The following is a 15,756-nucleotide window of genomic DNA, read 5'->3' as shown; positions in this document are numbered from 1 at the left end:
CAGAAACACTTCAGGACGGGCGGCGGTGGCTCAGGGGTAGAGTGGCTGGATGGGAACCGCAAGGTTGCCAGTTCAAACCCGGGCTCCCCCAGAGTTAGTGTCGAAGTGTCCTTGAGCAAGACACTGAACCCCTAATTGCTCCTGATCTGCTGGTTGGTGCCTTGCATGGTTTCCGTCGCCATCGGTGTGTGAATGTGTGTATGAATGGGTGAATGTAATGCACAATCTATATGTAAAGTGCCTTGGATAAAGGCGCTATATAAATGCACCATTTACCATTTAGGACACTGCGTCCTCACTCATACCTCTGTTCTGTTTCTGGTGAGGGAGAACGGGACACTGCGTCCTCACTCATACCTCTGTTCTGTTTCTGGTGAGGGAGAACCAGACACTGCGTCCTCACTCATACCTCTGTTCTGTTTCTAGTGAGGGAGAACGGGACACTGCGTCCTCACTCATACCTCTGTTCTGTTTCTGGTGGTGAGGGAGAACGGGACACTGCGTCCTCACTCATACCTCTGTTCTGTTTCTGGTGGTGAGGGAGAACAGGACACTGCGTCCTCACTCATACCTCTGTTCTGTTTCTGGTGAGGGAGAACGGGACACTGCGTCCTCACTCATACCTCTGTTCTGTTTCTGGTGAGGGAGAACAGGACACTGCGTCCTCACTCATACCTCTGTTCTGTTTCTAGTGAGGGAGAACGGGACACTGCGTCCTCACTCATACCTCTGTTCTGTTTCTGGTGAGGGAGAACAGGACACTGCGTCCTCACTCATACCTCTGTTCTGTTTCTAGTGAGGGAGAACGGGACACTGCGTCCTCACTCATACCTCTGTTCTGTTTCTGGTGAGGGAGAACAGGACACTGCGTCCTCACTCATACCTCTGTTCTGTTTCTGGTGAGGGAGAACAGGACACTGCGTCCTCACTCATACCTCTGTTCTGTTTCTGGTGAGGGAGAACAGGACACTGCGTCCTCACTCATACCTCTGTTCTGTTTCTGGTGAGGGAGAACAGGACACTGCGTCCTCACTCATACCTCTGTTCTGTTTCTGGTGAGGGAGAACGGGACACTGCGTCCTCACTAATACCTCTGTTCTGTTTCTGGTGAGGGAGAACGGGACACTGCGTCCTCACTCATACCTCTGTTCTGTTTCTGGTGAGGGAGAACGGGACACTGCGTCCTCACTCATACCTCTGTTCTGTTTCTGGTGAGGGAGAACAGGACACTGCGTCCTCCTCACTCATACCTCTGTTCTGTTTCTGGTGAGGGAGAACGGGACACTGCGTCCTCACTCATACCTCTGTTCTGTTTCTGGTGAGGGAGAACGGGACACTGCGTCCTCACTCATACCTCTGTTCTGTTTCTGGTGAGGGAGAACAGGACACTGTGTCCTCACTCATACCTCTGTTCTGTTTCTGGTGAGGGAGAACAGGACACTGTGTCCTCACTCATACCTCTGTTCTGTTTCTAGTGAGGGAGAACAGGACACTGCGTCCTCATACATACCTCTGTTCTGTTTCTGGTGAGGGAGAACGGGACACTGCGTCCTCACTCATACCTCTGTTCTGTTTCTGGTGAGGGAGAACTGGACACTGCGTCCTCACTCATACCTCTGTTCTGTTTCTAGTGAGGGAGAACGGGACACTGCGTCCTCACTCATACCTCTGTTCTGTTTCTAGTGAGGGAGAACGGGACACTGCGTCCTCACTCATACCTCTGTTCTGTTTCTGGTGAGGGAGAACAGGACACTGCGTCCTCACTCATACCTCTGTTCTGTTTCTAGTGAGGGAGAACAGGACACTGTGTCCTCATACCTCATACCTTTGTTCCCGGTTTGTTTTGGAACAGCTAGAGCGTCCTGCTTCCATTAGACGCGTTCCCAGATGGGATTAAAAATAATAACTTGCATTTGAGAAATAAATCAGATTTTAAACGGATTTGACTCGGAACGTGACCGTGGTCTAAAAGCCCAAACCACACAATTTGCACACAAAAAAAAAAAAAAAAAAGTTTTTAGGTCAACCACACCAATGCAACTCAAGATGTTGCATTGGTGTGTGGTTGACCTAAAAAAACGTCTCGTCCCATCTCGAACCTTTGGTTTGGTTTGGGAACTTTGTTGGGCTGAAGACATGACGATGATACCCAACATTTGGTGTCTCCAAATCTCCACAGGTGGAACTGAGTGAATCTGAGTCTGATTGGAATTCATTCCAATGTCCTGTAAAGTTCATTCAACAAGAAAACTATGACTGGGACTTTTGTTTCTCTATATTCCATGCATGTGCCAAACAAATTGCGGTGCAAATATGAGTCCATAAATCAGGATGACATCACATGTGCAGTGTTTATTGACAGTAGAATTAGTAATAAAGACAGACATTGGTGGAAGCTTGTGTAGTTGCTCTACTATCACAGAAAACATTTAGAAATATGCGAAATATGCGTGCATGACACAGACAGAGAGAGAGAAAGAGAGAGAGATTATGTTTCATTTATTTAGTTTTGCTTTCATTCTCTTTTCCTCTCCTCGGTCCAAACGCTCGTTCTGCTTGAACTAGGGACGCCTCACGTTGCGAGGCATTGTGGGCTTGTAGATCAGCTATTTTCACAATCTTTGCCTCTTTCTTACAATTACATTTATTTGGCCAATGTTTAATCCGTTTTTAGTTTGTTGATTACTGCGTTGATGCAGTCACGTTTCTCTTTTTTACGGTATTAAAAAGTCGTTCAATTGTCACTTTACTGTTTAGCCCCCCCCCAACATAAGGGTCCCGACCCACAGGTTGAGAACCCCTGGGTTACAGTGCCGGTCGGTTACCGTGGTTACTACAGCGCCGGTCGGTTACCATGGTTACTACAACACCGGTCGGGTTACCAGGGCGGTAACGGGTACAGTCGCCCCTTTTCCATCTCGCAACAAACATAATTCATGTTGGTGATTATATGAAAGGTATTATCATTAATTTATCATTGTTAAGTTCACTCTGTATATCCACGGGCGTAATAGCATGATGATGCCATTACAAAACATGGGCTACATGGAAGAAATGTGTTTAATAAAACTGAATTAACTGCTAGAAGGTCCTAAATTAACTTAATTAAGCAGTCACCGTCTCTGTGTCATGTTATTCTTTCTTAATTTTAGAGTATATAATATAGAGTATATAGAGATCGACTAGTATACAATCAAATACATCTGTATACAAGATAATTTCAGAGAGGGAGGGAAATACTAAATGAACTGTTAACTACATTAAAACATTTTGCGGGGGGCGAGTTGGTAAAGGGGCGAGTGGTTTGGTATTCACCACGGCTACATGGCGTAGAGCAGGTAGCCGCTGAACACGTTGTGGTTGTGGGCGTCGTCCGACAGCCTGTAGCGGTCCCAGCGGCCACTAGGGGGCAGACGCATGTCCACCGTGTCGCCGGCGTCCAGCTCCAGGATCAGGCCGTTGGAGATGTAGACGTACCAGCTCTTATTGGTGGAGCCGGTGGGGGGCGGGCCGTCGCCGGGCCGGTTGTAGGCGTAGTTGTTGACGAGCAGGCGGTCGTTGCGGTACATGTTGATGCTGACGGCCTCCGGCTCGCTGGCCGTCGCCTTCTGCGCCGCGGTGAACCTGAAGTGGTACGCTCCCTTCACTGGCGCCGTGAACACACCTGTTACGCAGAGAACACACCTGTTACGCAGAGAACACACACACACGCCACGCCACGCCACGCACGCACGCACGTTTGAATTACCATGTTAGCCCATTTAGACCTGAGGGACGATTCTACAAAATGTCTTCTAAATCCTAGACAGTTTTCTGAAAAACCTTGTGTTTCTAATGTCAGTGGTTCTCAAACTGTAAACATTTGTTGTTTAACGTGATTAACGTGTGGCAGCGGTGGCCGAACGGATAGCGGCGCGGTCTAGATACCGGAAGGTTCCCAGTTCGAATCAGCCGTCCGACACGTTATTATTACCACCGCTGAAATGCCCTTGAACAAGGCATCAACCACTACGATGAAATGTGTTCTATGAGCAGGGCCTGGCTGGAAACAAGTTCTTGAGCTTAGCCCAGATACCCTGGGTAAATATAGTTTTCATTTCATTTCATTTCATTTCATTATTGCCACTTCAGTGATGCTTACGAAACTCGACTATACGTCTCGTTCCTGACCGCATCACTGTTGTGGCAATAATCATGTTGAACCACACCCTCGCGTGTAATGTTGCTTAAATAACCACCCACCTGAGGTGGGGTTGTATGCTTTGCCGATGTTGGTGATCACCCTCTTGTAGACCAGAGTTCCCCGGGACTTGAACGGCCCGACTAGACCGTCGTCACTCAGACCGGCAGAGAAGGCCACCTTGGGTCTGTCTGTCGACACAGGAGCACAACCATTATGATGTCTGTCTGTCTGTCTGTCTGTCTGTCTGTCTGTCGCACGCACGCACCACAACGGTTATATTATTATAAAAGGCATCAATTATTCTACAGTACTCAGTGTAATTTCGAGAATAAATAAAACTTGAATGAATATGAAGGGTGATTGAAAATGGTAAAAAAACAACGTAAAATTACCTCCGCTAGTTTTCTTCAACACGTCCAGCATGTTCTCGCTGGTGCTCAGTCTGTTCTGGAGGACTTGGACCGTTTTCTCGCTCACACTCAGTTTAGCTGCAATTTCTGAAGGAAGAAAATATATATAATGTGTATTTGTATCATAGAGATATGTGACCGCTTCTGACCGATTTTTCATGTCATATATATATATAAAAGCAGGGAATCATAGCTTCAAATTGACATATTGGTTGTTCAGTTTGACCCACCAGTTTTGGAGATATGGCTTATAGAGTAAATGTCTTACAGAGAAACAAAAAGCGAGTTGAGAAAACAGGCTTGAAAGGTTCACTTCTGTGGTCTCTAACATTACACCTAGCTACATGTTTAAGCATTTATTTCATATTTACATTTCAGCTCTGACCTTTATTTCAGACATGCTCTAGTATGTGAAGAGTCTGCCTGTGCTATTAACTCATTTTGGATAATAACAATAATAAATAAAATCAGTCTTTCTCATCTCCTGAACAGTTAGTCTTTCCGCCATGACTGTCTCTGTATCAAAAAGAGTCACATATCATTGTTAAACTGTAAAGATACAATGTGTATTTGTATCATAGAGATATGATTGTTAAACGGTGACACACTTTAAACAGCATGTGTTACAGGAACGGACGTTGGAATACGCACATCGACAGGCTGCATGGTGCTGGGCTGAAGAAACTTCACTATATATTGGATGGAGCCCTGTTGCACACCACAGGTACAACAAGAAACACCTTCTTTATTGAGAATTCTGAAATTCTCATTTCATAATTCTCAATAAAGGTATTTCGTGTACCGGTGGTGAGCAACATGGCTCCATCCAACGTCAGCCTGTGTTACATTCACAACTTCTTGGAGCTCTTTTTGAATGGGGTTTATTTTGTACAGCCAGCGTAGAGCAGCGTTTACAGTCCACATAGTTACATAGTCCATGAGCCCGAGCTCCAAAATTAGAACGTTAATTATGAATTGAGTGGGAAAAACCATACCTATATTAGATTGTTATCACCATGACACTTCCCCAAATGATTACTTACACGAAGACAATGATTTATTTTATTACAAATTTTACATTTTTAAATATGCAAATGAGGCATTATGTAGGAAAATATGCAAAATAATAGAAAAAGCTACTGCTGTGGAAGAGTTATAATTTATTAATTTACTAGGTCTAGTTTTTCCGACCAATTTTGGAGCTCTGGCTCCTGGACTAAGAACCACAAAGAACTGAACCGGTTCCCATGGCGTGGCCTCCAGGTTGTTCTAACCCGACCTCTGACCTGCGTTGTGATTGGCCGTGGGCCTCCAGGTGGTTCTAACCCGACCTCTGACCTGCGTTGTGATTGGCCCTGGGTCTCCAGGTCGCTCTAACCTGCGTTGCGATTGGCCGTGGCCTCCAGGTCTTGCTTGGCGGCGGTGAGTTCGACCCTCAGGTCACTCAGCAGGTCAGTCTGCTTGCCGGCCTCTCGCTCCACGCCGCCCAGCACGTCCTTCTGGCGCCCCACGGTGGCCGTCAGCTGCTGCAGCAGCTCTCTCAGGACCTTCATGTCGCGCCACACAATGGGCAGCGACGGCGTGTCTGAGGGGGGGGGGGGGGGACCGACATTAGTCCAGTCACATACGTTCGTAAGTTTGCTTGTCAGTGACGCTGGTGTGTACACTGCACTGTCACTGCAGTACACCATCTTCCATCTCTCTAAGTACTATCTTTGACATGTCACAACTCTTCTACTCTATGGCTCTGGATGATCAACAGTGGTATTATTATTATTCGCAAAAATGTTCGGGTGTTCTGATCTGATAGCCGCCTCCCATGCATCCCCTCACGTCAAAACAGTTCTCAATGTTTACATCTTACTTGATGAGAAGACGTGGACATATCCTTACGGAACCAGGGAGAGAAGACATGTGGACATATCCTTACGGAACCAGGGAGAGAAGACATGTGGACATATCCTTATGGAACCAGGGAGAGAAGACATGTGGACATATCCTTATGGAACCAGGGAGAGAAGACATGTGGACATATCCTTACGGAACCAGGGAGAGAAGACATGTGGACATATCCTTATGGAACCAGGGAGAGAAGACATGTGGACATATCCTTATGGAACCAGGGAGAGAAGACATGTGGACATATCCTTATGGAACCAGGGAGAGGGGGAAAACACCACGAGAGTGACGAGTGATCAGTCAAAACAGTTCTCAATGTTTACATCTTACTTGATGAGAAGACGTGGACATATCCTTACGGAACCAGGGAGAGAAGACATGTGGACATATCCTTATGGAACCAGGGAGAGAAGACATGTGGACATATCCTTATGGAACCAGGGAGTGAAGACATGTGGACATATCCTTATGGAACCAGGGAGTGAAGACATGCGGACATATCCTTATGGAACCAGGGAGAGAAGACATGCGGACATATCCTTATGGAACCAGGGAGAGAAGACATGCGGACATATCCTTATGGAACCAGGGAGAGGGGGAAAACACCACGAGAGTGACGAGTGATCAGTCAAATGTGTTCTCTCCGCAGTAAATAAATAATCTGTCTGTATGCAATCCATTATTATTTTGATTCATGCTCGTTTGAGGACAGGTAGAGAGCAGAGCATACATGTGTTTGGGAATGTTGCTGAAGGTTATGTTATTTTGTCAGCTGACAGTGACACCCAAATCAAAGAAACCATACAACGTGTATTTAATTATTTTATATCGCCGACAGTCACTCAACGCACTGCAAGGCTACACTGGAAGCATAATTCTGACGGCCCGCGGTGGAATGGACAAGTTAATTAAGAGTATGAAAACGGACAAGGCAGACCCATTACTGTTGTGGATCAAGGTTATGTTATTTTGTTATCTGACACCCAAACCGATCGGTTAAGACACATGCGTGGCCGGTTAAGACACATGCGTGGCCGGTTAACACACATGCGTGGCTGGTTAAGACACATGCGTGGCCGGTTAAGACACATGCGTGGCCGGTTAAGACACATGCGTGGCTGGTTAAGACACATGCGTGGCTGGTTAAGTCACATGCGTGGCTGGTTAAGACACATGCGTGGCCAGTTAAGACACATGCACGGCCGGTGAAGACACATGCGTGGCTGGTTAAGACTCACCTTTGGCATCCATGTGAGGTTAGGTGGTTGAAGGACGTCAGTGTTTTGCACCATACAGTTATAAGTACAGAACAAAGAATGTTTGCTTTCGCCATCTTTGTTGAAGAAGAGTCTGGGAAATTATGTTTCTTTCCTTTTATGCCCGTGTTCATTTTTAGTTGGCAAATCTAAACTAAAGCTAAACAGTTTAAAGGTATATTCAGTGATTTCACTTAATTCAAATATCACTTATTTGTTCTTATTTTTTGGATAATCCTCCCTACTATAAAGTGTGCTGAGCTCCTCCCTGTCCCCAGTGAGCCCCTGGGGTCAAAAACCCCTAGTTTCGGTTTGAGCTTTGGGTGGCAAAGCCTTCATCCAATCAGGATGAGAGGGGCCTTCCTCCAATCATGATCGAGTGGGGCGGGCATTGGTGCACGTGCTGTTGGTCTGTTGTACTTCCCCCACTGTAGAGCGTGTGCATGTGCACATCTTGTTACCGGGTGGACCAGGTTTTTTTCCAAATCACCCAAATCACTGAATGCTCCTTTAAGCAACCTAGGCAGGCCATTCAATGTTTAAATCAGAATGTCCTACTAAAAGTAAAACTAAGCTTATGTTGCTAAAAATATTTAGTTTTACTGTAATTTATACTAAAGGTTTCTAGTCTCTGAGGCTAAATGTCTGAGGTTACTGGAGGTCAGATGTTAAGGTGTGATTACCTTTGAGGGGATTAAATATGTTCATCTACAGCCCTTAATGGGTGTTGATGGTCTGATTCTTTAATCTAAATGGCTCTTTGTGTTTATATTATTGCCCTGGGAGTATCTGCTCTAATTTAGAGCCATTTAGAGGTTAGGGTTCAATGGACTTAAAAAGGTACATTTGTTTCCTCCCCTGTTTTCCATCTTTAGGATTTGTATTGTTCAGACCATGTGGAACATGTTTGATTGATTGATTGATTGAAATATGTATTAACAGTTTGCAGAATTACAGTACATTTCAAGCACAAACTCAATACAAAGACTGTTAACTGTGAGTGGACGATCCACTTAAGCATTACACTTGTTTACAAGAGGGTCCACCTTGTTCAATTCATCAAAACATTTAGAGACGTACAAATAGACACTTCTATATACCGGTAGTCAAAGAACAGAACAGGAATTCATCATAAAGGAGGTAAAAAGGGAAAAGAAACATATACAGTGAGGGGAAAAAAGGGGGGCGGTGGGGGGGGATTCAGATTCTACGGGGGCCAGTTTCGAATTGCAGCCGTCCGTAGGTGCCCCTTGAGAGCGGTTTTGAAGGAGTCAAGGGATTTGCATGTCTTAATGACTGTTGGTAGGGCAGTCCACATTTTGGTGGCATAGGAGCGAAAAGAATGTAGTCCCTTGTTTGTGCCGAATTTGGGTTGTACATGGTTTGTTGCACTCCCTCTGGTGTTGTGGGTGTGGACTTCGTTAACATTAACCCCATATTGTTCAGTCCATGTGGAACATGTGGTGTAGCCCCAGGCTTTTGTTCTGTAGAAAAGCTCTGTCAGGGGTCAGGGGTCACCAACATGTCCTACAGAGGTCAGGGGTCACCAACATGTCCGTACGCGTTCAGATTTTCTGTTTTTCACACCATTATAATGTTCTCATTTTGATCATAACACCCACTATACTGAATGTCAATCTCCAGGTTATGAGTTGAGATGTAGTTATAACTGTATATAATGAGTTTTACACTATATCATCAATCAAAGTAGGCTATATACCACTGCCGATCTACAAGCTCACACCTCGACGAAGTTTTGCGTCTTTTGCTAGTGCTGTAATCAATTAATCATTGCGTTCACACGGGAAGATTGCAGTCTACCATTCATTGTCAAAGGAAGCCGCTAGTGGATGATCATCAGCAACGGAAAACACGGTTTGTTGGTCGCGTCTGTAAACGGTCAAATTGTCACCAAATGGAAGCATAGGATTAGGAGACACACACACACTCTCTCCGCTCTAATTCCGCTGAGTTCTCGTCTGAAAAGCAGGGCTGGACTGGGTCAAAGGGCTAACATTTGGCCCAAAAACATATTAAAGCAATGTGGGCGTCCCATTCTTTGGGCGGCCCATTGCCCACTGGACATAACGTCAGTCCAGGCCTGATAATCACTGACGAGTTTGCAAAGCAGTGCTTCGAACGCTGATGTCATGTTGTCCTGTTTAACTTCCAATGTGATATATCCATGCCGATCGTGTTTACGTTTTCAACTCTTTGTCCTGGCAGAAGTGTTGTCCTCTTTCAAGAACTCTACCTCTTCGCTAGAACAACATATTTTCAGATGGGGGTCGGCGGCCAATTACATATCATTTTTGGGGTCCCTGACATGAAACAGTTTGAGAACCACTGACATAGAAACATGAGGTTTAACCCTGTGAGAACCACTGATATAGAAACATGAGGTTTAACCCTGTGAGAACCACTGATATAGAAACATGAGGTTTAACCCTGTGAGAACCACCGATATAGAAACATGAGGTTTAACCCTGTGAGAACCACTGACATAGAAACATGAGGTTTAACCCTGTGAGAACCACCGATATAGAAACATGAGGTTTAACCATGTGAGAACCACTGATATAGAAACATGAGGTTTAACCCTGTGAGAACCACTGACATAGAAACATGAGGTTTAACCCTGTGAGAACCACTGATATAGAAACATGAGGTTTAACCATGTGAGAACCACTGATATAGAAACATGAGGTTTAACCCTGTGAGAACCACCGATATAGAAACATGAGGTTTAACCCTGTGAGAACCACTGATATAGAAACATGAGCTTTTTCAGAGAACTGTCAGGATTTAGAAGACATTTTAGTCGAATCTGGTCTGGTCTCAGTCCTAAATGGGTTAAGTAAAGTACTCGAGTAAATACACTCAAAGTTACTTTACACAGGCCGGTACAGTATGTGTACGGTACGGTACCTGGTTCGACCTCGCCCTGTCCCTCGTCCTCGTCCAATCGGCTGTCTCCCTGAACGCCACACATCACACACAGCAGGAGAAGGAGCAGCGCTCCGCGATGGCGAGCCGTCATTCTTGGAAGTCACGTCGTCGACGCAGAACAATGTTCTGACGATGTTCTGACGCAGAACGATGTTCTGACGAGGTTCTGACGAACGCCGGACCGAAGGAATGAATCCCGGAACGAATGAATCCCGGAACGAATGAAGTCAAGTCGATGCCCACAACGATGTTCAGAATGAGTTCCCGGAACGAATGCGACTCAATTTATTTACTTCCCCCTGCATGGAACAACACTTGTCTTTTCATTGGACGGAGTTTCTGCACCTAGCATTTCATTGGTCGGTTCATGGGGAGGGGACAGGAGGGCAAAGCACACAAGGATTAACTTTGTTGTGTTTTTTTGGGGTGGGACTAGATATTTTGGATCATGCTTCCATTAGACGAGGGATTAGGGGATTAACCCATTTTGGGCGGGAACCCCTTTTGGTGTTTAAAGCATTATATTTATATAGTTATACTTTAGCTATTGAAAAATAGCAGATCTATAAGCTCATAGCGCGGCACCGAGTGCCGCGCTACGAGCTTGTAGGTCTGCTATTTTTGAAAAATCATGAAAATGTGGCACTGAACCTTGAACCTTGAATATTCTTTCAGAGCGAACGTTTTTTTAACTCAAATCTTTGCTTCTGAGGGGTTCCCTGGAACAACATATTTTCAGATGGGGGTCGCTGGCCGCCAATTACATCATTTATCATTTCTGGGGTCCTTGACATGAAATATTGAGCACCACTGAATATAGAAACATATATAGGTAATAGACATTTTTAAATGTCGACGTCGGGCCTAAATGGGTTAAACGGGATTAAAAAAAAAAGAAAAAAAGATTAATTTCTGTCTAGATTTAGCTCTGCCGTTTTATTATTGTCTTCTGGGAACACTGGAAAGTGATCGTACAGCAGAATGCAGGAATGGTTATCGTGCAGCAGAAAGCTGGAATGTGATTCGTGCAGCAGGCGTATTATTATTATCATAAGATCATTATTAACACTATTAAACATTAACATAAGATTATTATCATAAGTCTAAAATGACTACGTTTTTAAAAATGCCTTATTTATTTCTGTTTCCTTTGTATTATGTTTATTTTCTTTGTATACATTTTGTATATTTGTTTCTTTTCTTAAAGGCTAGGCAAAATAAGCTTCGGCTTCAGCCTAGACCTTTTCGGTGCTACCCCTTTGTAAAAAAAACTTTAATGCAAATGATGAAACTTAACATGTAAATGTAAAGCACCGAAATAAACTATTCATTCAATGTAGATGTGACGTTGTCAAACGGCACATGGAATGTCCTGCCATTGACAGTTCAGTAGATTGTCAGAACATTGTCAGTAACAGAACACCGTCGGAGAGAAAGGGGCGGGGCATTTGATATTAATTCTATTCAGATTCCCTGAACAGATAAATAAGAGTTCCTCTGATGGACACTTGCTTTCAGTAGCAAAGCAGTAGAAATAAAAAGGGAAGAAAAATAAAAACATGCATTTTCAGAAAGAAGAGATCAGCAAAGCGTGCATGAACAGATTACAACTAGCCTAGTGTTGTACAGTAAAATACTTATTTTTATTTTCCACTTAAATGTACACTGTATGATTAAACTGCCACATGCAGTGCAAAACAACAATGATAATACTGTATGCCATTTAAAAAATAAATAACCATCTATAAGCAATAAGCATAATTATCTCCCTCTAACTTACACACACAAACATTCTCCATACTGTACTTCACATCACCGATGATGCTGCAATAAGAGCTTGTTCAGAATATGATTCATATTTATTTTATATGAAAGGACAATTTCAACCTATCTTCATATAATTGGTCCTCACTAATGTTCATGATAAAACAGCACATTTGTTTTTCCTACTCAGTCTGTGTCATAGGAGGGCTGTGGGCAGTTCAGAAACCAGTCTGTGTCTCATAGGAGGGCTGTGGGCAGTTCAGAAACCAGTCTGTGTCTCATAGGAGGGCTGTGGGCGGTTCAGAAACCAGTCTGTGTCTCATTGGAGGGCTGTGGGCAGTTCAGAAACCAGTCTGTGTCTCATAGGAGGGCTGTGGGCGGTTCAGAAACCAGTCTGTGTCTCATAGGAGGGCTGTGGGCGGTTCAGAAACCAGTCTGTGTCTCATAGGAGGGCTGTGGGCGGTTCAGAAACCAGTCTGTGTCTCATAGGAGGGCTGTGGGCGGTTCATAAACCAGTCTGTGTCTCATAGGAGGGCTGTGGGCAGTTCAGAAGCCCGTCCACCAGTGGCATCATCGTTGAGCAGATTTGTTCTTAAAACAATATTTAAATACCGTATATATTTGGATTTGTATTATCGACAGAACGATGGCTTCCATTATAGAATTGTAACCTTTCAGGAATAGAAAGCTTGCGGTTTCTATTATGTGCTATTTTTTTTGTTTAGTTGTTTGGTATTAATGAGTACCAATTATAATGAAGATAGGTTGAAAAGTGGGTGAAGTGCTCCTTTAGATATGTGTCAATAAAAGAGCATCAGGTCCAGAACAATTTATTTTCCTCCAGGGTAGAACCGCTTCTGTTCTGTTTTCCCCCCCAATAGCAACATCGCATTATATCCAATATATAATAATTCGAGGGCCTAATATTCCCACATATATCGTATCGTGAGGGACGCATATCCAGAGCCATCTAATAGAAGAGTTACGATATTGAGGGGGCAGATACCGAGCGCTCAAGCGCTGTTCATGCAGCCTGAAAGGGGGACAAGCTGGAGTTGGAACGCTGTTCATGCAGCCTGAAAGGGGGACAAGCTGGAGTTGGAACGCTGTTCATGCAGCCTGAAAGGGGGACAAGCTGGAGTTGGAACGCTGTTCATGCAGCCTGAAAGGGGCACAAGCTGGAGTTGGAAATACATTGTTTTCAACGAGGGCGGCGCAAATAAGAGCTATTTTAGGCATGTATGCAACACGACAACTGTTTTAAAGATATCCGATATCTAACACCTAATTTCCGATACCAATATCATCCGATATCAAGCGATACCGATGTATGCCATCATGGAATTAACACATAATGCCTAATTGTTTTGTGCGATGTCCCCGGTGGATGCATTCATGAATGTAACAAGGTTTTCCCAAATAAAAATGAACATTATTATAAATTCGGGAGAAATGAACATTAATGAAAACCGAAAATAAAAAACGATAACGGTATTTTCCGATTTTATGCAAATATCGGCAGATAATATCGGGAAGACATCCCTAATTCTATGAATACCGCAAAGCAGTGATCCTATGAATACAAAAAACATCTGGCTTGTTCCGAAGCAGTGATTCTATGGATACAAAAACATCTGGCCAGTTCAAACATCTGGAAAAGCAGTGATTCTATGGAAACTGAAACAAACAGAGCAGTGATCATTAGCCAGGTTATAATAGTACAGTAGCTAGCACACAGTAGGCGATAACATTTTCACTAAAAAACACATTTACTGTCTTCTCATCCACACTAGAAAACACCTCGACCGTGAAGTCAATGCCCAACATATAAAGTTAAAATAATACTACATTGTGTGTCAAATAGCGAAAATGAAAATGAAAATAGCAAATCTCAACAAACCAAAAAACACAAATAAAAGCCAATGCACAAGCTCACAATGCGTTGCAATGCGTTGCATTGTAGATCAGGCTATTTTCAGTGATTTTAGAACATGGTTTTGTGTCGCTATTATTTGGTGATCACATGCCCAGAACAGGATGTTTTTAACATTGTGTCCCGGTATGGGAATCTCCCTGTACTGTACTGTACTGTACTGTACTGTACTGTACTGTACTGTACTGTACTGTACTGTACTGTACTGTACTGTACTGTACTGTACTGTACTGTACAACCTCTCGTCCCTGGCCTCTGTGTCTGTGTGTTAGGCTGCACAATAGTGACACTTGGTGGTGACAATATGCTATTTCCGTGCTCGGACCCAGGTACCCAGCCACACACATAGCTGTCTATAGGAGTGGTTGCACCACTCAACAAGGTCATCCAGGTAGTCAACCAGGCTAGTAAAATCACTGGAGACAATCAATTGCAACTTCAGGACATAATTATACAACCCGCTCCATAACCAAAAACAACTCCAGGACATATTTATACAACCGCTCCATAACCAAAAAAGGCAATTCAGATTTAGAATATAGACTATACCGACCCTCTTCGCTCTGAATTTGATCTTGAGGCTTAGGGGCGATTCATACTCCTATTTTAGAGCCGAATAAAAGTGGGTTCGTCTCTGTAGAGCCTACAATGTGGCGTCATTTGAGGTTCGGGGGGGGGGGGGGGGGGGGGGGGGGGGGGGCGTCCTAAAGTCGGCTCTTCGGTGCTACTGAAACTTTCTGACGAGCGGAAATCATTTCGGCACTACAGCGGTAAAATAGGAGTATGAATCGGCCCTTAAAGTGAGATTAGCTAAACAGAACGGTTGATACGAGACGTCGTTTGTGCCAATACTGCTGTGGACGTTTTAAATAAGAGAAAATGTTTCAAATAGTTCCACCTCCTGATCCCCACAGACCATGCGGTCACTGTTTTATTATGGGAATGCATTTTACAGTATCTGAATGCCTCTGTGTATTTTATGTAATGTTTTTACATAAAATACATAAAATACCTATATATTTCCACCTAGTGTTCCTTCTCATCTTTATTATTAGCTTCTCTGCACTGGCTCACTGGCTCCTGTGAGCCAAAAACAAATACAGAGTACACTTTAACATCCTTCTATTCACCTACAAAAAAACGCTTTATCAGTAGCTTTGCGGAGTTCCGTCTCTCCGTCCGTATGAAATGCATGTCCTTAATCTACTGTATGCATTCATATCTGCTCTACTGTATGCATTAGTGTACATATGTCACTAACTTTCTTCTTCTCTCTCTCCCCCCCCCCTCTCTCTCTCTCTCTCTGGTCAGGCTTCTTGACCCTGCTCTGTAACGTAAGGTTTCGTGAGATAAACTTTTGGT

The 15,756-nt window shown here is 44.0% G+C and overlaps 1 protein-coding gene across 1 annotated transcript; it reads right to left on the bottom strand.

The window, feature by feature from the left end:
• Window positions 1-3,320: 3,320 nt before the first annotated feature.
• On the bottom strand, window positions 3,321-5,411 carry LOC306930072 (complement C1q-like protein 4; the record flags this gene model as incomplete). Its single annotated transcript, XM_079510815.1, has 4 exons — window positions 3,321-3,664; window positions 4,243-4,371; window positions 4,576-4,680; window positions 5,396-5,411. 4 exons carry the CDS (start codon window positions 5,409-5,411, stop codon window positions 3,321-3,323), a joined length of 594 nt encoding a protein of 197 aa, XP_079366941.1.
• Between the last annotated feature and the right edge of the window lie 10,345 nt (window positions 5,412-15,756).

The sequence above is a fragment of the Electrona antarctica genome (genome assembly GCF_951216825.1).
Source record: "Electrona antarctica genome assembly, chromosome: 9".
NCBI classification, from domain to species: domain Eukaryota; kingdom Metazoa; phylum Chordata; class Actinopteri; order Myctophiformes; family Myctophidae; genus Electrona; species Electrona antarctica.
Note: the sequence above shows the minus strand (reverse complement) of the source record. Positions and strands in the feature narration are given on the sequence as shown.